Here is a 22,389-nt window from a genome sequence, read left to right on the forward strand (position 1 = left end):
GAGTATTGGAACAAAGAGATGGAGGGGTACAGCGACTTGATAGCAAAAGGTATTGCAAAACAGGGAGACCGCGATATACAGGGCTTGGCAGCTCAGTTGGTACAGTGCGAGGTGTTTCCAGAAGTCATAGGTTTTAAGTCACCCTCTTGTGTTTCTTATCCCATTCCTACCTCATTTAGTATCAATAAATTATGTAGGCTTAATAAAAAACTCAATAATTAAATAACAACAAAAAATAATTGTAACCAGATTTCTTTTCATTGATGAGTAAATTTTATTTCTCTATTGACAATGAATTGGAGATACATGTAACTACCAATAATCCACTTCCAATCCTCATGAGAATATGATACTACAGGCCTCGAATTAACCCACAGCAACAACAGCAATAACTGTGGTGCCCTGTGCTTTGCTGTGGTGCCCTTTACAAAGTTACAACACAAATTTGGATATCCTTATATAAAGAAGTGCCCTTACCAGAAGAAAATTGGTGTGCCCCTTCAAGAACCAAATTCCAGACCTAATATTTAACAAAGACAGCAAGAAAAACATAAACAACTGTTTATGATCATACTTACACTTCCTTCTCCCGTACATTTACATCGCTGCTCGTCTGGGACGGTGACAAGGCGCCTGCCATGGTGCCCCCTCCTTCTCTTCTGCCCTCTTTCCCCACCTCTGCCTCCCCTTCAACTCCAGAGTTGTCCTGCCTGAAAATAGCCAAACAATGACAATGACAAACAATTCTGATTTATCACCGAGGAAAATTCCACACACACCTTAACCCCAACAACTTTGACTGTCACATCATTTAGGAAAATTCCCTTTACAGTGTTCTCCCTAAACAATGATACACAGGCAAAATGCCAGTTTAACCTAAAAACAAGTTAGAGCGCAAAATGTGACAGGTTGTGTCCCTAAAGCATGACAGCTTGTGAGTGCAACACTCAAAAAGATTCGGCTGGCAAAATCCGTGTTGAAAAGCACCCCTATTCAAAACTAAATACGTACAATGTACAATTGAGAGCAAAAGCTGACGCCAGTGAAATGAATCACTTGTTCACAATCACTTTTGATGATGAGTAACTTAAATGACATTGACGTCACCGTGGAAACTTCCACCAAAACCATTACACACAATAAACTGTGACCGTCCCATCATTTAGGAAATTTCCAACAGCATTCTCTCTTAACAATCCACTCAAAAATGTGAAAAGCAATCAGTAGTGTGAACTACCAGACTACCCTACAGTACAACAATTCACTGCAGAAGCTGACAAACCTCACCAGTGAAATAAAAGGATAACTGGTCCCGATGGATAGTCACTGGAAACGTCAAGGGCAAATCCAGTGACCTCCACTGCTTGTCCATGATCGCAGGAAAGTGTGACTGCGAGTGTGACATGATTTGAAAAATTACACCATAACAATGTAGATAGGAACCACACTTAAATGCTGTTCACACGTGTCACACAACAGAAATTTAACTGGGGTCCCTTGCTTAATTTTAGCATGGTTGTAAAATGAAGCGGTGACTCCAAAATGTTCAACTCTTTCCCTACTTTAAACTTAACATCTATTTTATCTTTTCCTACTATAGACTGTGCAAGTCTCGCGCGCACCGGAGCGAGAAAACACGACAACTGAAGAACTTATTTTTTTTATGAATCAAATCTTTGCTTTAATTTTTTTTTAATGCCGAATCTGAACAACAAAAATATTCATAAGAGCTTGTTTAAATTAGTTTAGCTTTTTAACCAAGTACACAATTATTGGTTAAAGTCTATGTATAGACAAAAGTAAAACTCTGGGACAAGGATGTTTGTTTGATCTGAAATGTTTTGAAACCCCTTTTGTAAATCTACGCCCGAATGTGAAACTACTCAAAGCTGGTTTATACGCGGACGCACGATGGTCGCAATGGCGTTAGATAAACGCGTGACGCATTTTAAAGAGGAAGCCGACGCCTAAGCGACCAATGAAAAGGCTTTCCACCCGGCGCGGCCAAAACAAGCGTCTGCGTAAGTTTTGTGATCGGAGATGGGCACAAATTCTTAATTTTTACCAAGTAACCTGACCTGAGGTCAAGTTTAAATATCGGTTTTTCATCGTTATTATGTTGACTTTATTTTTACTTTTATGTATGATGTTAATTAGTATTACATTTTTAACAACATATGTCATTTTTATGGTCATAAACTACATTAAACTAAAGTAATTGACGAAACAAAATCTCCCCAACGTAAATCTCCATTAGGTTGGGACCACAATGGTCCCGGAAGTTCAAATCAGCGTGAGACTTGCACAGTCTATTGTACAGAATATGAATTAATCATTTACAAATATCTACAAGAAAATAATCACAATAACATTCACGATAACCACTGCATGAAAATTACTTGGATGAACAAGAATAATTAAATTATTCCTTATTCCTTAATTATTTGATATCTTAAGTCCTATCTGCCGTCTAAGTTCTTGTGTCTGACCATGTGTGTAGTTGAGTGTCTTTGTGATACAGTCTTTGAAAAGGTATGTAAGCCAGTCACATTATCACTAATTTGTTTGTATTATGAAGAAGAAAAAAAGTTATGGGTTTCCGGTAGTATGCCGGTAGCCAGTTTATATGTGTATGTGGGTGGGTTTGAATTACAGAGGAAGTATGGTCACACTTTCCCATGTACAAATGTATTGATGTTTTACAACTAACAGACTAATCCTACACACATGCAAACAATTAACACTTATTTGTTTGACAAACAAATAAAAGCTTGTTTGCACAACATTGATGACCCATCACGAGTGTTTAAATGTGTTCCTCATGTGACAATGATGAGACTATGTACTGTTGGGGGAGGGGAGACTAGGAGAGGGATGGGAAAAAATGACTCACTAAAATACAAAGAGCTGACCTGTCAATAAAATTTTGATTGTGTGGCTACCAGGAGAAACATAATCAATTTCCTGACAAAAAGATGGTACCAGCCAGAATTTCACAATCACACATCACTCAGGTTTTATTTTTAATTTGTGCCCGATAATGATGTTGTCCTAAAAAAATCTGTTTCAGTAATTAATTGTTTTTTTTTTTAGGGAAAATAGAAGAAACAATGAAAGTACACTGTTGTACATTGCACAAAGATGGATTTTGTTATCCATTTAATAATCATAACTTTCAGCTTCCGAGTAGAAAAAGTTTCAATATTACGAAAACAAATTTATGGCCTGATGTTTGACACTGAGCCTTTCTCTGTTTAGCCTTTGAGAAGAAATCTACCACCTGGGTTGAAACGGCAGGCCTTTATCATTTCTTGCATGTTACACAAGTCATTTTAATTGGTAGGTAGTTTGCACTCAGCTACATTGTATGTACATGTACATTGAAATTCTGTTTTCACATAGTGTTATTTTAGGGAAGGAGCCATGCTGGTTAGGTTATTAATTCTCTGAGGTACACATCAAAGAAATGTACTTGGCTTTCACCTTGCTACTACTGTTCAGTAGGCTATATGTAGTAATACAAGCACAACATGATCCATGTTTACGCAGCATCGTCGTTTGCTATTCTAGAATACGCAGGACACAGGTACAATTTAGCTCAAAAGAAAAGATGAGACCCCCAACCCAGGAGAATCTGAGCCTCAATTGAATGTGAAATCAATTAAATGTGTTTACTGACTAAAGCCAGGTTCGTACTTCCTGCAAAAGTGAAGCCAATGTTGACGTCACAAGTTCGAAAGTTCGCAACAATTAATTCGCAGCAGTTGAACTGTGCTCAACTTACTTGCGAATATCGCTGCGAAAGGAGAGGTGTGACGTCAAATTCACTTCGCATTCGCATGAAGTATGTATGAACCAGGCTGTAAAGGCACTGGGGTGAATTTAACAAAAAGTTGAGAGTAGCCTTATCTTGAGTTACATTAGGATGCGTAAAAAGCGTTACAAGTCCTAACTTAGGATTAGCCTTAAGTTTTAAAGGACTAGTCCTACAATTATGTAAGTTAGGACTAGTCCTAAGTTAGGACTGGTCATTAGTTCTTTGTGACATCAACCCCTGGGCACCTTTGGTAATTGTCAAACAAAGACCAGTTAGTCTCAATATGGTGTTTCCTTACATTTTACAGTAGTATTATCTTGAGTTAGGACAACTTAGGACTAGCCTTAAGTTTTTATGCTCTCCTATCCTAAGTTCTTTGTGAAATGGACCCCCAGACAAAAAACAGTTATTCCCATTGTGAAGTATCCACACATGTGCATTTAAGTTTACACCAGTGTTTGTTCACTTAACTTTATGAATTTTCAGGATGGAAATGACGAACCCCCTGTCCTCGTTATCAAACCATGACAATGAGCAGCAAAGTAAAACTTTACGGGAAATACACATAGAACTGTCAAGGTCACAGGATGCTTACCTGCAACAACTCTTGAAAATCACAAAAACAGAACTATTGCACTCTTACACAACACCATTGGTAAAATCAACAGCCAAATGGTTTGGGTATTTTTTGTACAACAAAATACAAACTTCCACAGATGTACATTAAATTTATACGGCTTATACTGTAGATATTAAATGATGGTAAAAAGCTTCCCATAAAATATTACTTCCTGGGGTGATGTGGCTTTTGGGAAGTGAGCAAAGCAATTTGACAAAAATAATTTTTGTCTCATTGAGACGAAAATAAATTTACCACGGTAACAGATAACGCGACTCTCCTGAAAACATTGCTCTATGATTTTCACTTCTTTTCTCAAATTTTTTTAGACCAATGAAGCTGAAACTTCTACAGGTAAATTGTGTTACAAATAATGATTGCAAATATTGAATTTCATAATCATAGTTTAAAGCCATTATACACTTTCGGAACACAGGTTTACAAATAACTTACAGGGTTTACGGAAGGTAATGGTGAAAGACTTCTCTTGAAATATTATTCCATGAAAAGCTTTACTTTTTGAGAAAACATTAAAGCAGTTATCGATACTCAATATCGAGAATTACAGATTTATTTTAAACACATGTCATGACATGGCGAAATGTGCAGAAACAAGGGTAGGTTTTCCCATTATTTTCTCCCGACTCCGATGATCGATTGAGCCTAAATGTTCACAGGTTTGTTAATTTATATAAGAACTGTGACACACAAGTGTGGGCCTTTGGACAATACTGTTTACTGAAAGTGTCCAATTGCTTTAATTGCATGCACAAACAAAGGTTTGACTGTGTATTCACTGCATGATGTCACACTGTAGGCTGGCGCTGTTTACTTTGTACAACCACACCCTAGATGATATATTATGAATGGACAGATAGTAGGAGGGTTGACTGTGTACTTTGTAGATGCATTAACCACATAATTGCTGACTGACATAGCGCATCTTATCATTCCAAACTATAATGGATTGCATTGAATGGTCAACTGGTCAAAGGGTTGATGGTACATGTATTGTGTCAAACAGTATCACCCAAACTAATTTACAACAAAGAGAGGATCTGGACAAATTTCCTCGAGGTCTCTCCTAAAAAAAAAAAAAACATTTGTAGTAGACAAATTTATCAACAGGTTCTTCAGGTCCTTTTCTTTTCGTCAACTCCCCTATCTACCTGACAAAACTACAAACATATTCCCATATTCACAGACCTACATGTACGTAGACCCTCTAGCTAAATTGATTTTACAGTGTTGTCAAGTCTACACTGTTGAGCGTCATTGAATGGGACTGCTCGACATCAAATGTACAACAACAAAAAAGAAAACAAAAAAGCGCAACTCCCCATAAAAAATATGTGACCAAATAATGATAAAGAAGACCTTGAAATTCTCAGTACGTTCATGACTTACATGTATTCCAGCTCGTTTCTATTCAAAAAAACATGTAGTTGTCTCCCCAAAAGTAATGGAAGATACAGCCTAATACCACGTCAACCGAAATCTAAATAAAATGGCGCAAGTGCCCAGTGATATATGTATGGGCGCTCATCCAGTTAACTGTGTTCTCATATGCATCCGATGCGCTACATTGTTGTACCACTACCAGCACACTATACATTATGACATTATGAGGACAATAATAACTAGGCAGAAAGGCAAAACCAAAAAATTTAAATCCAAATTTTTTTTTTTTTGAAAAGCATGGTTGGTGACACTGGCGCCACTAACTGTGTATGACAATAGGACTACTTGAATGATTGGGGCCTATCACTGCCTAATGTAATTATGATTTATATATCTAGCTGTTGACTACTGCAATACTTCCCTCTGAAGTGCCATTGAATAGAATTGCAACAATATGTATACTACATGTACTATGTACGCAAGGGAGGTACGGGACATGCGGCCGAGTAACAATCACAACTGTACATACGCCACCAACGTTGAGTTTTACTCAGTCTTTAGTTTCTCAAAAATAGAGTTAGTTTCTCGAAATAGAGTTAGTTTCCCGAAAATAGAGTTACATGTAGTTTCCCGGAAAAAAGTAGGGTGGCCCTGAAGGGCCATCGCAAATATTTTTTCAAAACTCTTTGCAAAGATATTTTGGGACATCTCCAAAATTTGCAAAATAGAGTTAGTTTCCCGAAAATAGAGTTAGTTTCCCGAAAACAGAGTTGTTCCCGAGATAGAGTTAGTTTCTCGAAAATAGAGTTAGTTTCCCGAAAATAGAGTTAGTTTCTAGAGAATAGAGTTAGTTTCCCGAAATTATAGTTAGTTTTCAAAAAATAGAGTTAGTTTCTCGAAAATATAGATTGTTTCCCCAAAATATAGTTAGTTTCCCGAAAATAGAGTTAGTTGTTGCAGTTTGTCTTTTGCTTAAAGGAACACGTTGCCTTGGATCGGTCGAGTTGGTCTTTGACAAGCGTTCTGGAACCGTTTGTTATAAAATCGATATGGTTAGAAAGATGTTGTAAAAGTAGAATACAATGATCTACACAAATATGCCTCGAAATTGCGTGATTTTCGTTTTACCTCGTCGACAAACACGGTCGGCCAATGAGAGTCAAAACTTTGACTCCCATAAATGGCCGACCGCGTTAGTTCGCGCCGTAAAATGAAAACCGTGCAATTTTGAGTGATACTTGTGTGGATCAATATATTCTATTTTTAAAACATCTTTCTAACCATATGCATTTCATAACAAATGGTTTCAAATGCTTTTCATAGACCAACTCGTCCGATCCAAGGCAACGTGTTCCTTTAAGATATTTACTAGTTTTGGCCCTTTTGGCTGCCCATACTAAGTCAGCATACCACTTGCTACCAATTATTTTGAGAAACAACACATGTACCAATAGTGTCCAGTGCCTTTAATGAGGTAAAATCACTTTGAAAACAAATTTTCTAAAAAATGGAAGAAGAAAAAAAATCAAGCCATTGTTTTTCTTCTAATCATATATAGATTGGTCCATTACACACAGCGTCATCCCGCCTCTATTGTCTTATTGTCATTGAACTAAGCATTTTGTTAATTTTTTTAAAACAAAAATAGAGCAAACAAAACTATAATTTTTTCTTTGTTGCACATTTTTGCACAGTGTAAAGTAGTGTAAAGGGCACCTACTGTATGTAAAGTCGTAACCGGTAACTACATTTATTACAAATGTGGACTGGACTTTGTTAAATTTCAAAGGGCATTACAATGCAATCAGCCTTTTTCAGATATGGACACTATTTTTATTTAGGAGTTCAATTCAGTTTGGGTGTGTACAGACAAATGTACTCAAACCTAAATGAGTCACAATGTAATGTAGCTTGCAAAGTCCACCATATCTTTGCAATTCCAACAAATTTGAAGCAACGTTTATTTCCAAATACACGGAATTAGTATCATCATAAAAAAGTACAGTCAATTTTGTATGAATGTGTAGGCACTTCCAAAAAGCGGGGTTCCTTGTCAAGGAACAGCCTACAAAACGCAACAAAACAACAGCTTTACAATAGACGAAAAAAAAAACCAAAAACGCTAAAATCGCTTATCACTTGACATGGACCAGGGAGAGGCAATCGCCTAGCTTCCATTGGATAATCAGAACTTCAAGTTTAATGGGCACCAAGGCAATGAACAGGGGCATGGAGGCAATTGGAACTGTTGTCTCGGGCACACAATGTAAGGCAAGGTAAAAAATAAAACACCAGCTGATCACCTGTATCAACAGGCTGATCATTGACAAAGTTGAGGGCATGTTCCATGAACCACTATCAAACAAGCGTAGATCAGGGCCCAATTTCATAGAGCTGCTTAAAGGCAGTGGACACTATTGGTAATTACTCAAAATAATGATTAGCATAAAATCTCTCTTGGTAACGATTAATGAGGAGAGATTGGTAGTATAACACATTGTGAGAAATGACTCCCTCTGAAGTAATGTAGTTTTTGAGAAAGTAATTCTCCACGAATTTGATTTCAACACCTCAGATTTAGAATTTGAGGTCTCGAAATCAAGCATCTGAAAGCACACAACTTCGTCCGACAAGGGTGTTTTTTCTTTCATTGTTATCTCGCAACTTTGACGACCGATTGAGCTCAAATTTTCACAGGTTTGTTATTTTATGCATATATGTTGAGATACACAAAGTGAGAAGACTGGTCTTTGACAATTACCAATAGTGTCCACTGTCTTTAAGCACAAAATTTTGCTTTAAAAGCAAAAAAATCATTGCTAAGTAAAATCAGATTACAGGCCAAGACTCCACTCAATTGTTATGCTAAGTAAACAACAGCTAAATACAAGTCACAAGCAATGCACACTTATAATGTATGGCATGAAATTTTTGTCAGTTATAGCAATTTTGTTGCTTTAAAGCAGCTCTATGAAGTTGGCCCAAGAACTTAAAAAGAAGTAAAATTATACAACAATACCGGTACCTTGATGGTATGCAGAAGAGTTGACTAAGGAAGATGACTGTTCAAAGCAGAGGAACACGTTGAATGCCCCAAACCCCACTATGCCAGTCAGTAACTAAACAGCATTTACACTGTGCATACTGGGCTGTTAAATGATCGATGTGAACACAGGCCCAACAACTTTTTAATAAGCTTTTTATCTAGGAGACTTTCCTTTTTATATGGTGTGTGGCCTTGGTTCAACACTATTGTCTACCCGTAGAGGCATTGGCCAGACTAGCGGTCTCGGTTTCAGACTATTGTGAGTGAAAGTACATGTACTGTAGGCATTGTACAGGCTATCCAAAATAAGTACCCAGTTTTCAGCGGCTAGCCTGCATGGCAATCATGCATGACAGACTAGGCACTTCACTTGGATCAGCCTCAAATTCACTGTTCGATAACGTTGTTTCCCTTTATTACAAACTTTTAAAGGAACACTTTGCCTTGGATCGGACGAGTAACTTCATACTGTACGTATGTAGTCCTAAATTAGGACTACACATGTACATGTACTGTAGTCCTAACTCTTTGTGAAAACGACGGCTGGAACTTTGAATGATACGTACACTCTAGAGAAAGTGCGCCAGCCAAATGCTGTTATTGTTAAATGATTATTATTACAGCTGTGCAATCAAGTGCATTAGACTCACGCTCTAGGGCCAATTTCCAAAGAACTGTTTTAAAGGCTCTGGAAACCTCAAAATAATTGTTAGCATAAAACTTACTTGGTAACAAGCAATGGAGAGCTGTTGATAGTATAAAACATTGTGAGAAACACAAGTTTCCTCTAAAGTAATGTAGTTTCCGAGAAAAAATTAATTTTTTACTAAAATATTGGAAATTGACTTGAAACCTCAGAATTAGATTTTGGGGTCCAGAAATCAAGCATTTGAAAGCACACAACTTCGTGCGACAAGAGTGTTTTTTCTTCCTTAAATAATTATTATCTGACAACCTCGATGAACAATTGAGTTCAACTTTTCACAGGTTTGTTATTTTGTGCACTAGTTGAGATACACCAAGTGAGAAGACTGGTCTTTGACAATGACAAAAGGTGTCCAGTATCTTTAACAGCCGATTTTGCACTTACTGCAAAGTTTTCATTTCATATTTAAGATCGCTGCTAACCGTTAGCACAGGAAAAGGCACACTATTGCAAGTGAAAATATAAACAACTGAAAAGAGATTTTGAGAAAAATCCTAAAACCACTTGCCTGAAAAAAAGATCAATATCCCCCCCCCCCCCCCCCAAAAAAAATGAAAAGAAGAACAAACAAATACCATTGCATTTGCGCACAAATGCTGCGCTATTTTTTTTCGTGATGACGTCATCATGAGTGACGTAAATTACTTATAAAATGCAGGCCTGATACTTCACGGAGGCAACGAAGGCGATTGCCTCCGTGTTCCCTGGTCATTGCCTTGGTGCCCTTTAATTGCTCCAGTACAAGTTTGCAATTTCATCATAGGGTGCCCTTTACCAAGAAAGAAGATAATGCTTTGGTGCCCTTGCCCTTTAAAAAATGAAGCATACAGCCCTGAGAACGTCAACCAACAAAATAAGGCTTTCGCTCCCAAGGGAACCTTATAGTTTCTAGAATAACATGTAGACGACAAGGATACTAATAGGAGCCTGGCTGGTTGAGCAGAGTGCACTTAGTTCTAACTTTTTATGAAACAATTATGGTTTAGGCCTTGCTCTCAAAGGGCACAAGTGTCATGACCGAAGAACAAACTGGACCACTCTGCTGCCAGCTGCTTACCAAAGCTTTGGTCCAGTGATCATGACTGTTTTGCTACGACCGCAAGCCTAAAAATATCTGATGAGAACAGATAAGTGTGGGTGTGGGGTAATATTCTGTAAATTTAATCTATTTTAAAGGTAAAAACACTCCCTTACTTGACAATGACAGATAAGAAATGAGAACAATAGATTACAACAACCAAAAATAGTTGTCAAACACAATAATTATAAATACATGACATAAAAATGCAAATAGAAAGACTTGATTGATCAAACATGACCGTTGAGACCGCAACAGATATGAACAAGACTCAGGTATCAGTACTAGGGGGTTGGGCTTCAGCCACAAACATTCAAAACCCTTTTTCCTCCACATGATCTTGTGACTTTATTGAACTGTTTATACACGGCTATATGTGTGATATTTGTCAACTTAAATACACTTAGAAAGAGCTCAAGTGTACTCTTAGTCTTAGACTCTACAAATGTTAATAATGTAATAAAAATAATAATATAATATTTATATAATATGCAATATTTATGCATTAATAAGTGCCATATTGTACAAGACCCTATTCTGAAGCGTAGAACAAAAAACAAAACATACAACAACAAATGACCAAAAGAGAAAAATAGAATACAATGAAAAAATTTGTACAACAATGAATTTATAAGTCAACACTCAAGACTTAATAATAAAAATATAGGCCTAATATGAAACCAAATGTACCTGGAATTGGAAGTAAAAATGACATTATCATTCACCCAATTTGGGGGCAGAGTAGCCCACCTTGTTTAGTTAATGGCTCCGCTTTTAACAGTGGTCTCATCACTGCAGTGATGAGACCACTGCAGTGATGAGACCAATGTTAAAAGCGGAGCCATTAACAGCTCAACAAGGTTGGCTAGATTTCTAGGTATTTCTTGATTGTTAACTTTAAAAAAAACAAATAAACTTAATAAAGCAAAACTAAGTTTTAAAACAAATTATAATATTTACCTATCTTCCTCGTCCTCCTTTTCCCCAACTACGACAACAACAGGTGGGCTTCCAGAACTTTTGTTCCCCACACTAGTCAAAGACCGTTCAGACCCACTCTGGGACGGCAATGACCCGGCCAAAGAGTCCGGTTTCTCCCGCTGACCTTGCACGGCGATAGGACCAGTTTCCGGTGACCGCAATTGACCAGCCGAAGCCGGGGAGCTCGAAAGACGGGAGATTTCACCGCTTGTCAGCACCAAAGCTGCCTCTTCTCCATGCTCCAATGCATCTCCAGAAGCCAGTGAAGTTACATTGTCAGAGTTGACAGCAAGTTGAGCGGAAGGGCCAGGGTCAGAAGCTGTCGGACTTGGAAGTTCGTGGGGGCTTGTGGAAGTTTGTGACCCGGCCGGACTACCGCTGCTCGCTCGGCGATCTTTGCTGTTGTTGCTAAGTTTCTGGGCGAAATCGAGAAATGTGCCTGCATTAAGTAATGATCTGTGCTGTTTTTGTGCCATCTTTCAGAAAGTGTTTGTCCTTTGGGAGAGGACAATTATGTCAGAGTCCAAGGATCATCGTATACACCTATTTACTGACCGCAATCAGACACGGCCGACCACGACCACTTCGTCATCCAAATAAACACATTATGCATTATTTAGTGCAAATAATATCCTGACATACTAACTCCACACGTTACAGCATCGGTTACCTGTGATTATCTCGCACCAAAGTACCAGTGAAATTGTTTTAAATCCCGCAGAATCCCACACTTTTGTCGAAGTATCGCGATATCTTGTATGACAATCTGGTTATTGTACTTCTTTCAAAACTATTACGTTGTATTTGCAGGTAGTCAATGTTTGCGTTAAGCAGGATAGCTGACTGTTATAAATTATTTTTATTTTCAGTAAAACATTCCTCTGATGGCGGATGATTCCGACGAAGAAAGACGAGGTGTAAGTAATTTTTTTCACTTTTTATTCAGATTTGGTGAAAAATAATCTCGTATTAGGAGTATTATGAGTTCTGAGATGCTTTTAGATATGCATATTCGGTTGTTTAGGGTAAAACTTTAGTATAAAAATTACTTTTTGTATGGGCTAACATCGGGAATGCGGATGATTGTTGTTGCTAGGATTTTGTACACAACTTTCATCTGTGTCCAAAACTGACGACTGACACTGGCAGCAGTTTCGAGTGCGCATTATTTACAGTTTTAATAACACAATGAAAGTATCCCCACTTTTATATAACTTAAATAAAAGAAACACACTGATGTATGAAAATGTAAATAAAACCTTACTTCTTTCATGGTTATCTGATTGGCTAAAATATATGTTTATTTTTGACAGGAAAAACAAAACAAAAAAGTAAAATTAAAAAGTTTGACATTTATTTCGTTGTTCATACTTTTTATAAAAATTTGAAAACTAGAGTCCTGTTGTTGCTGGGATAACTTTCCGTATGGCGCCACCAATTTTTCACTAATTTTTACAAACAGGGCTATCTCATTGAGGTAAATTATACTAATTATTTAATATCGAATGAAAAAGTGGTGGCTTTGTTATATTTTCTTCAGACAACACTTGTGACAAACCAACCTTATGATGAATCATTAGAGATACCGGACGCTGAGGAAGTCGCATCTCAGTATACGCCGAGCCCCAGACAACCTGGTACTCTCCCAGGTAATACCACCCTGTCTGCCACCCTGTCTGCCACCCTGTCCTGCCACCCTGTTTGCCACCCTGTTTGCCACCCTGTCTGTCACCCTGTTTGCCACCCTGTTTGCCACCCTGTCTGTCACCCTGTCTGCCACCCTGTCTGCCACCCTGTCTGCCACCCTGTCTGCCACCCTGTCTGCCACCCTGTCTGCCACCCTGTCTGCCACCCTGTTTGCCACCCTGTCTGTCACTGTGTATGACATGATACTAACCCCGACAATCTTGATTCAATTTCATAAAGCGCATAATGTGAGCGTAAAGAAGAAATTAGCGGGAAGAAATTGTAACCAGCTGAAGTGTCTTGGATTGTACATTGCCTAAAGCTGGTACCCTGCTAAAAATTGCACAACCAGGCATAAGTTTCTTTCTATTTGAGTTTGTTGTTAAAAAAAAATTCCCTTGAAAAAAAAATAATAATAAATAAAAAAATATTTATAAGGTCGGAAAAGACTTTTACAACCTAGATACTAAATGTATGTGTACACTGGGAAGCCCTTGCACTCGATATAATTTTCCTACTTTTTTCAATTACCAAATACTTTGCCTGCATTACAAACAAAGTTTATCAATCATTTCATTTTCTGCGTATCAACTTGATGACAAACGCAAAGCTCACAAAACAAATTCTGATCCTCCAAAATATTTACCAGCCAATATGACAAGCTTCAAATGAAATCTTAGAAATAGACTTGCAATTCAGCTTTGACTCAATAATAAATATAATTATATTAACAAAGTCTTATAGCGCATGTCTACCAAACAAGGTACTCAAGGCGCCGCCGAGTATACACAACCTTTCAGAAAGCTAGGTTATTGAAGTGATGAATTCTGAGACCCAATTATGTAGCTGCACCTTACAAGGGTTCAGAAGGTAATCATACCACGTTATCTTTTATACAGGTCGTGGGAGCAGTCCGCACACCAGTGGCAAGAGAGGGATTTCCCCACCAGGTTCGATGGAGGACAACAGCGATGATGATTTCGAGCAAGGTCCGATGGAGACAAAGGTACCTCCTTTTGCGTTGAATGTCAAAGAGCCCTTCTGGGCACCGAGCCCTTTTAGGCATCGAGCCCTTTTGGGCACCAAGCCCTTTTGAAATAAAAAAAAAAAACGCAAGAAAAACTGAGTGGGTAAACTTGAGTGACTTTGGGGGTTGAACAAAGACAAATCTATTACAGCAGGATTTAAACCTATGACCTCTGGATTAGCTTGGCGGTGCTCTACCAACTGAGCTGTTCAGCCCTTTATTGGCTGTCAACTCCGACCAAAGATATTGACCAAGTAGGGAGACCGCCTATATAAGGCAAGATAGCTCAATTGTTAGAGCATGGACACATTAATCTCTATAATTTTCACTATCTATTATCATGATATAACAAGCACGTACCCTCTTCACTCAGTTTTAAACAACACACCTCCTGCCCCTACCTTTCTAACCCAAAACCCATGCACCCTAGTTTTGTAAATCTTCACCCCAACCACTCACCTCGGAGGCTTTGGTAATAGATTGGGGTAAAAAAAGAATGTGGAAGCGAATATGCACACTGTTGTAGTCATACTGTTGGGGGGGGGGGTTTCTCCTCGTAAATTCTGCTGCCACCTAGCATCTCGAAGACCCCAACTCATGTAATGACTATCATGTTTTCAAACCTACTCAACTCCCATGCACATCATTTTTGTTTTTTTTTCATTTGTCTTCACTTTTGTAGGACGTGAGCGGACCCTTACAGGTAAATTTCGCCGAAAAAATTACTTCCAACGCTTTCAGCTTTTGATCTTTTGTCAATAGACATTGTAGATGGTCTCTGATAGTTTTATTGTCTGATTTTCGTCCTAAATTTCTTGTGATCTGTCTCAATTTTAACAGAAAGCAAACAATATGCAAGGTACATGTAGGCCCACAGACAACCGCCGCTGAACAGGCCGTCATGTGGAAATACTCAAAGGCCACAGCCGTCGATTTCACCAAACTCTTCCTAACTTAGGATTAATCTTAGGTCTAGGACTTAAAATGGGGTCAGTTCCGTATCAAAATACATTGTACGTAGGAACCTAAGTTAGGACGGGTTGCTCGTCCTAACTCGAGTTAGGGTTCAGGCCTGTGTGCTTCGTTTTTGAAAGGGCAAGGGCATCAAGGCATTTTTTTCTTGGTAAAGGGCACTCTATGAGAAGATTGTGAATTTCTACTGTGAACATTTCAAGTGCACCAAGGCAATGACCAGGGGGCACGGAGGCAATCGCCTTCATTGCCTGCCTGAAGAATCAGGCCTGAGGTTTAATTTTAGAGTTTTGTGAAACCGGCTGCAGAGGCCTTTGGTTCTGCTGCCACTTGTCTTGGCTTTGGTGCGTGCCCTTCAAAAGTTTTCCATAGACTTAAATATTTTCCAAGAAGTTGAAATAGCCTTGTCCTCTCAAAGATGAAATTCCAGACACAATAAAATTGAAGAGAAATCAGATTTTTGGATGTCACTGCACAGGTTTTTGTTTGAAAAGGCTGTGAAACTTATTTTTGAACTTTTTGAAAATTTTACTTTTATTGCTGCAAAGGATTTCTTATGTAGAGGGGGGCATCCATTTATATTACATTTTAATTCATTCTCATTTTCATTCATTTTTAGTGATTTCTTGTCTGCTTAAATTTTTTAGTTTTGATCTTACATGTATAGATTGTTAAAAGCCAGTAAAATCTCTTCTAGACTTTTCTTGGTAGCACTTTCTTCAGCATCTACAAAACAATCTCCATAACGAACTTTGACCTTATCCCCCCCCCCTCTCATTTTTCCCATTGCATGCTGGGAAGTTGGAGGAGGAGGAGTCGTTTCAGATATCTCAAATGATAAACCCCGCCCAGGTATACCCAATTTGCATTAACCACCAGTACCTTTCAGTCCGAGTCACAATCAAAACAATAACGACGCAAAGAGAAGTTGCATTCTGTTGGTTGAGTTGCTCCAGCAGAATACGCACACGCTCATTCAACCAATCAAGGGCGTGCATTTTTATCGTTCTCATTTTCGTTCTCAATATATCAGGGCCTGTGTGACCGGGCCTTTAGGATCTACATGTAACACCTGGGGTTTTGTGCGACATGGGAAACTGTTGTGGGGGAGCACTGTGCAAGGGAGTGACAGTTTGTCACTAGACGACATTTGTTCACCTTTGGTCACTAACAACTGACTTTACACTTTGAATTTGGCACTCTCCATTCCATGTTCACCCTGACTTTCCTTCATTAAGATTCACTTTTTTCAATATTATGGTTGGCTGAATATCTCATCTTATGTAGGCATCGTCCATCCACTGCAGGTTGTAACCCTCTGTCAGTTTCCTCCATGTAGCCCTTTCCTTGGCAACTCTGGCCCAGTTCTTCCTCTTCTCCTACAAATTCACTCCAGTTTAAACTCCTATTTCTCAGGATTCAAAATTGTAAAGATATCAAATGTAGCACAGCAATGGCCAAACAACTCTGCTTGATCAATGTGCAGAGCTCTGCCAGACTTTGGTCACAACTTCAAGTTTTTTATGTTGGTGAGGGTTTTCGATTGCTGTGAGGTGACACTTTTGATTTGGGTTTTCAGTTTTGTATTTGAATATCATTCCTTCTCTCGTTTGGCTTCCTATTTAGCCCATTTCTCAAGCGTACCAACAGAGGGCAGCAAACCCTCGTCAGGACGTCTTATCTGATGATGATGACGATGATGATGATGAGGATGAAGACGATGATGGAAGTGACTCATCAGGAGAAGATGATGAGGAGGAAGAGGGGCAAAATATGGCGCTAGAGGGGTAAGTTTTATTATTTGATTCTGAAGACGTCCAACAGCAAAATTAGCGCCAATAAAAGTAAGAATAGGACACAAGAAGAAATATTCAGCTTTAGATGTGGGAGGAAGGGTTCATAAAGCAACGGTTCAAGGGGAAAAAGCTATGCAATCATGTAAGGAATAAAAATAAAATCATTTCACATGCAAGACTGCGGTCTGAGATGGGATTCGAATTGGTTGTTTCTGGTCAGCAGAGCTTGGTTTCAAGTCTCAGGCAGGGCACTTGTACCCTTTAGAAAGATGCATTGCAATTGTTGCTTTGTTCTTCATAAGCCATTGTTAGGATCGGTAGTGCACCCAAAACATGCAAAAGAACCCAGAATGCAGATTATGGAAGAGTAAGGGTTAACCCTGGTGTTTCTGGTTAACATAGAAAATACCCTCGTTTACAAATGTACAGGTTTACAACCAAGTTATGATTACCCAAAGATAAATGCATGTAAGCAGGCTTTGTATCCGCAAGCTTTTGTGCTCAAAAGCTTTGTGCTCACAAGCTTTCACGCTTTGCGCTCATAGTTCAGGGTTTTTATTAAACAGCCTCACACATCCCCGACTGAAAAACTTTTCTGAGGTACTGATTATTACAATTGTTTTCAGAGCATATGATCCTGCTGAGTATGAAAATCTTCCAGTGAGTTCGGAGATCAAGGAGTTGTTTCAATACATCACACGCTACACACCGCAAACCATTGATCTGGAACATAAGCTGAAACCGTTCATTCCTGATTATATTCCTGCTGTCGGAGACATTGACGCATTCATCAAGGTACGTCAAAATCTGTCTGTGGGGCAGGCTGTTTGTTTTGTCTGCCCTTGCAAGATAGACGTTGTAGGGTTGTGTTTAGGTCGGAACTGTACTTGTGGTGATTTTTGTTTTTACATTGTGAGATTAACCGGCAAAAGCTGAGGAGTAGCATGCATTGGACTGGCATCTGCCTATTGGGGTTTTCTCAGTCAATTAGAGTGCGTTTTGGCGACCCCAACCAAAAACTGTTTCGGTTGTTGGTCGTTGGTTCTGCTGTTCAGACTGAACGATCACCGAGTTGTTACCGTTTTGGTTATGATGTCAGAAACAATTATTGATTACAGTCGCCAAAAGGCACCCCTAGTGTCAATGAAATTGGTCATAAAAACCGTCCTATTGAGCATATTGTCTAGGGACAGAATTTACATTAATTTTGGGAAAACTGTTTTTCCAAAACATCCAAATCAGAAACCCTAACCCCACACTAAATGTTGTTAACAAGAAAAATCGAAGAAATGAGATTATAGAAAGCACACAGGGGAAATTCCGCATTGTCACTCTACTAGAGATATCCACCTAGTCTATTTGTGTTGTGTCATGGCCAAGCAGTATACAGCAGCAAATTCAAGTTCTGATGGTGATTTAAAAGGAGAATGCTATCAACAAAAGCACTTGAGTAGTATTGTTATAATTTGTTCTCGCTGTCTGTCTCCAGACATTCAGTCGTCATTGTCCAATCACCAAATCAGACACTTGGGAAGGAAAGTAATATTAAAACACGCAGTTGAGATTATATTGTCATACTTTTTTATCATTGTCCGACACCAGATACCACGTCCAGACAACCAATCGGACACCCTCGGCCTCACCGTCTTAGACGAGCCATGCGCCAAGCAGTCCGACCCAACAGTCCTCGACCTGACCCTACGTGCCATCTCTAAGCAGACCACCACGAAGGCCATGCAAGTACGGAGTATTGAGGAAGCCAGTAAAAACCTTAAGCTGGTTAGTAACTGGGTGGAGAGCATCAGTCAGCTTCATCGGTCCAAACCACCGCCAACTGTCCACTACAACAAGTAAGTCCGAGTCGTGACACCTGTGTCCTTAATACCCCATTCACACGGCTCTATGACCTACCAAAGACCATGCCGGTCACCCAAATCTTCATCGGTCCAAACCACCGCCAACTGTCCACTACAACAAGTAAGTCTGAGTCGTGACACCTGTGTCCTTAATACCCCATTCACACGGCTCTATGACCTACCAAAGACCATGCCGGTCACCCAAATCTTCATCGGTCCAAACCACTGGCGATTGTCCACTACAACAAGTAAATACGTACTAGTCGTGAAACCGGTGTCCTTAATACCACATTCACACAGCTCTGCGACCTAGCAAACCACCGCCGACCGTCCACTACAACAAGAAAATTATTCATAAAAGTAATAATAATCTGTTATTTCATACAGCGCCTTACACAACCGACAAACCCTGGGTAGTATATACGTAGCCTGTTCAACATGTGATACTAAGCTAAATAAATCACAAGAAAAATCTCTGCCCTCACATGTACCCATATTTACCCCTGGGTGTAGAGAAGCAATAATAGTTGTGTAAAGTGTCTTGCTCAAATGTCAGGACCGGGACTCGAACCCACACTCTGCTGAACACAGAAACACCACAGCTTGAGTTTGATGCTCTTATCCCCTTGGCCACAATTAAACAGTTCCCAAAACTCTTTGGTTCAAATCCCTCTCTAGTAAATGTTGTTCTTTGTTCACCCAAAATCAAATGTCAGACTTATCTGTGCGTCAGACTTATCTGAGCATGGGCAGCCAATTGCCACAGCCGACGTCTTTGCAAGGGGTGATGGAAAAGTGTAAAAAAAATTCCTTGTATGTCAATATTTAGCTGATAAATTTTTGGCCCAGTTATTTGACATTCATCCTATTACTCTCTCCTCAGAACCATGCCGGACATTGAATCGCTGATGCAAGAATGGCCGCCAGAGTTTGAGGAGTTACTGAAGCGTGTTGGTCTCCCTACGGCTGACATGAATTGTGATCTTGACCAGTACGTAGACATGGTCTGCGCTACCCTAGACATCCCGATTTACCAGAGCCGAATCCAAGCACTGCATGTTCTTTTCACTCTCTACTCGGAATTCAAGAACTCACAGGTGAGGAGGGATTTCATTTTTGTTTTTAAGGCAAATAAAAAGGATTTGATTTTTCAGAAATTTTACCGACTTTTGGATTTTCTTGTTACTCTTTATTCAGAGTTGAAGAATCCACAGGTAGTAATAATAATAATAATACTCATGACTTGTTCTTATGTAGCGCATTTCACAATAGCGTTTCAATGTGCTTTACATTTGTGCCTTGGTCATTGGACCAATAACATTCCTTTAAGGTAGGCAGGGGGACTCATTTTTGTTTTTGAAGGTTAACACAATAGAACTAGATTTCTCAGGAATTTTCACAACTCCCGGCTTTTCCCAAAACCTTAATGAGCTTTAAAGTTTTCTTGAAAGATGCAAACAAGTTATAAAATAATTTTAATCTGGATTGTTGATATAAGGGAATAGTTGAGTGGTGAAGAGTTCTTAAACGACCGTTTAAAACCGGCAGGGTCGTGGCCCACTTATTGCACAGCCACAACCCTGCAAGGTTTTTTTAAACCGGCAGGGTCGTGGCTGTGCGAAAAAGGCCCCGAGCCGAAAGTGTGTGTTGAAAAAAAACCTGTAGTGTTGATTTTCGGGTGATGGTAACTTGTGATTAAGCATGTCCTTGTACCAGGCATTATTCAAATCCAACCCGCTTGGCTTATTGCTAACTCTCTCATTTTCCTGCTTTGTCTTTGCTTACAGCATTTCAAGAGTTTAGCGGAAGACAACAAACTGGACAACAAGTTGAAGGAGCACAACGGGGATGAGGATGACTACGGAGGAGGAGGAGAAGACACTGACCGACTCGTCTTCTGAATCAGTCAATCTTTTTTTTCCCTTTTTTTTCTCTCACAAGTTTGTACAGTGGACTCTCGTTATAACAAGATCGCTGGGGCTGCCAATTTCCCTAACAGGAATGTTTTTATAACAGAACAGTAAAACAAAGAAACACAAAGCAGAAATGAGTTTTGGGACTTCAGAATACACTCTTTATAAGCAGAATCTGGGACCAGCCAATGTCCCTCTTTCTAACGGGAACGTTGTTATAAAAGGACAGCAAAACATAGAAACATAAAGCAGAAATGAGTTTTGGGACTTCAGAATACACTCTTTATGAGCAGAACCTCTTTCTACCAGAACAGAACTATTTATAAAACAGGAATGTTGTTATATGAGGACAACAAAACAAAGAAACACAAAGCAGGAATGAGATTCTGGACTTTAGAGTGTACTCTTTATAAGCAAAACCTCTTTTTAAGGGTGTTCTATATAATGGGAGCCAACTGCACATAATTTTGGTCTCAGAACTATCTTTGTTAGTGGACCAAGATCTAGATAAATCTGGTTGGCTTTTCCTTAGCAGGACTGATATCGCCTACTAAATTTCTGCTAAGCAAAATTTTGCAGGAAACTTTTTCTTCTAGCAGTGTATATTTTTTCAATTAATGTACATCTATGGTGCAGTCTCGAAACTGTCTGTGAAAAATACAGTTGGTCTTTTTCCCAGCAGAGTAAAATTTCTCCTGAGTATAATTTTGCAGGAACCGGTCACTTAGTTAGGGTACTTAATTATGACATAGGAATTTGACTGGTATTCAACTCTGTGCTTTTTCAACTTTTGTGCTGAAGGAGCTACCTGTATTTTAAATTTGGCGGAGGTACTTAAGAATGAGGTGGTTGTAAGTAGCCTTGCTTTTCTCCAGAACTTGGTTTCAGTTGGCTAAAGTTCCCTAAATTCTTAACTGTTGAATCAAACCACTAAAAGAGGTTGTTGGTCATTTACATGCATTGAGACCTACACGGCTTTACATCCCAATATTCGTTTATCTTGTTTAAGGACACAAGTGTCAAGACTGGGATTCGAACCAACACCCTGCTGATCAGAAACACCAGGGCTTGAGTCTGGTGTTCTTATCCGCTCAGCCACAGGGCAGCTCTGTCAAGCACATTGAAGGATAAATGAAGCTTGCTGTACAAGTCATCTACTGTTTTACTTAAACTAGTTATTTGTGTCCTGTTTATGTGACTGTATCCCAACTTTTGGTACACTTAAAAGAAATAAATTATTTTCTGTGTGAATATGTAACCTAGAGTATGCATTGTCGTTTCTTTATATGTAACTGAAGTCGTAGATTGCGGGTTTTTAACACCACTGTTAAAGGGAAGGTACACGTTTGGTAATTACTCAAACAAATATCAACTTAAAAACTGACTTGGTAACGAGCATTGGAGAGCTGTTGAAAGTATAAAACATTGTGGGAAACGACTCCCTCTGAAGTAACGTAGTTTTTTTTAGAAAGGGGTAATTTCTCACTTAAA

At 39.0% G+C, this 22,389-nt stretch overlaps 2 protein-coding genes across 7 annotated transcripts in view; one reads left to right on the forward strand and one right to left on the reverse strand.

The window, feature by feature from the left end:
* LOC139951260 (protein Aster-B-like) overlaps positions 1-12,240 on the reverse strand; it is a 45,694-nt gene extending 33,454 nt beyond the window's left edge. For 4 of the 5 annotated variants that reach the window (XM_071950053.1, XM_071950052.1, XM_071950051.1 and 1 more), the window contains exons 1-2: positions 11,628-12,240; positions 579-710 (exon numbers count right to left, since the gene is read on the reverse strand). In XM_071950053.1, the coding sequence (XP_071806154.1) occupies positions 579-710; positions 11,628-12,124 (629 nt within the window). In that variant the 5' untranslated portion in view covers positions 12,125-12,240. Of the gene's footprint in view, positions 1-578; positions 711-8,862; positions 8,980-11,627 lie in introns of those variants that run through there. The other variant, XM_071950054.1, reaches the window with a different exon arrangement.
* On the forward strand, positions 11,987-22,156 carry LOC139951261 (intraflagellar transport protein 46 homolog). Of its 2 annotated transcripts, XM_071950055.1 has the most exons (10): positions 11,987-12,096; positions 12,518-12,565; positions 13,189-13,297; positions 14,234-14,340; positions 15,044-15,064; positions 16,960-17,120; positions 17,756-17,924; positions 18,732-18,979; positions 19,869-20,082; positions 20,773-22,156. In XM_071950055.1, exons 2-10 carry the CDS (start codon positions 12,533-12,535, stop codon positions 20,884-20,886), a joined length of 1,176 nt encoding a protein of 391 aa, XP_071806156.1. In that variant the 5' UTR covers positions 11,987-12,096; positions 12,518-12,532; the 3' UTR covers positions 20,887-22,156. The 2 variants fall into 2 exon arrangements, with proteins under 2 accessions (XP_071806156.1, XP_071806157.1); XM_071950056.1 differs by lacking the exon at positions 15,044-15,064 and having other exon boundaries at positions 11,989-12,096.
* The last annotated feature ends 233 nt before the right edge of the window (positions 22,157-22,389 follow it).

The sequence above is a fragment of the Asterias amurensis genome, chromosome 19, assembly GCF_032118995.1.
Source record: "Asterias amurensis chromosome 19, ASM3211899v1".
NCBI lineage: Eukaryota > Metazoa > Echinodermata > Asteroidea > Forcipulatida > Asteriidae > Asterias > Asterias amurensis.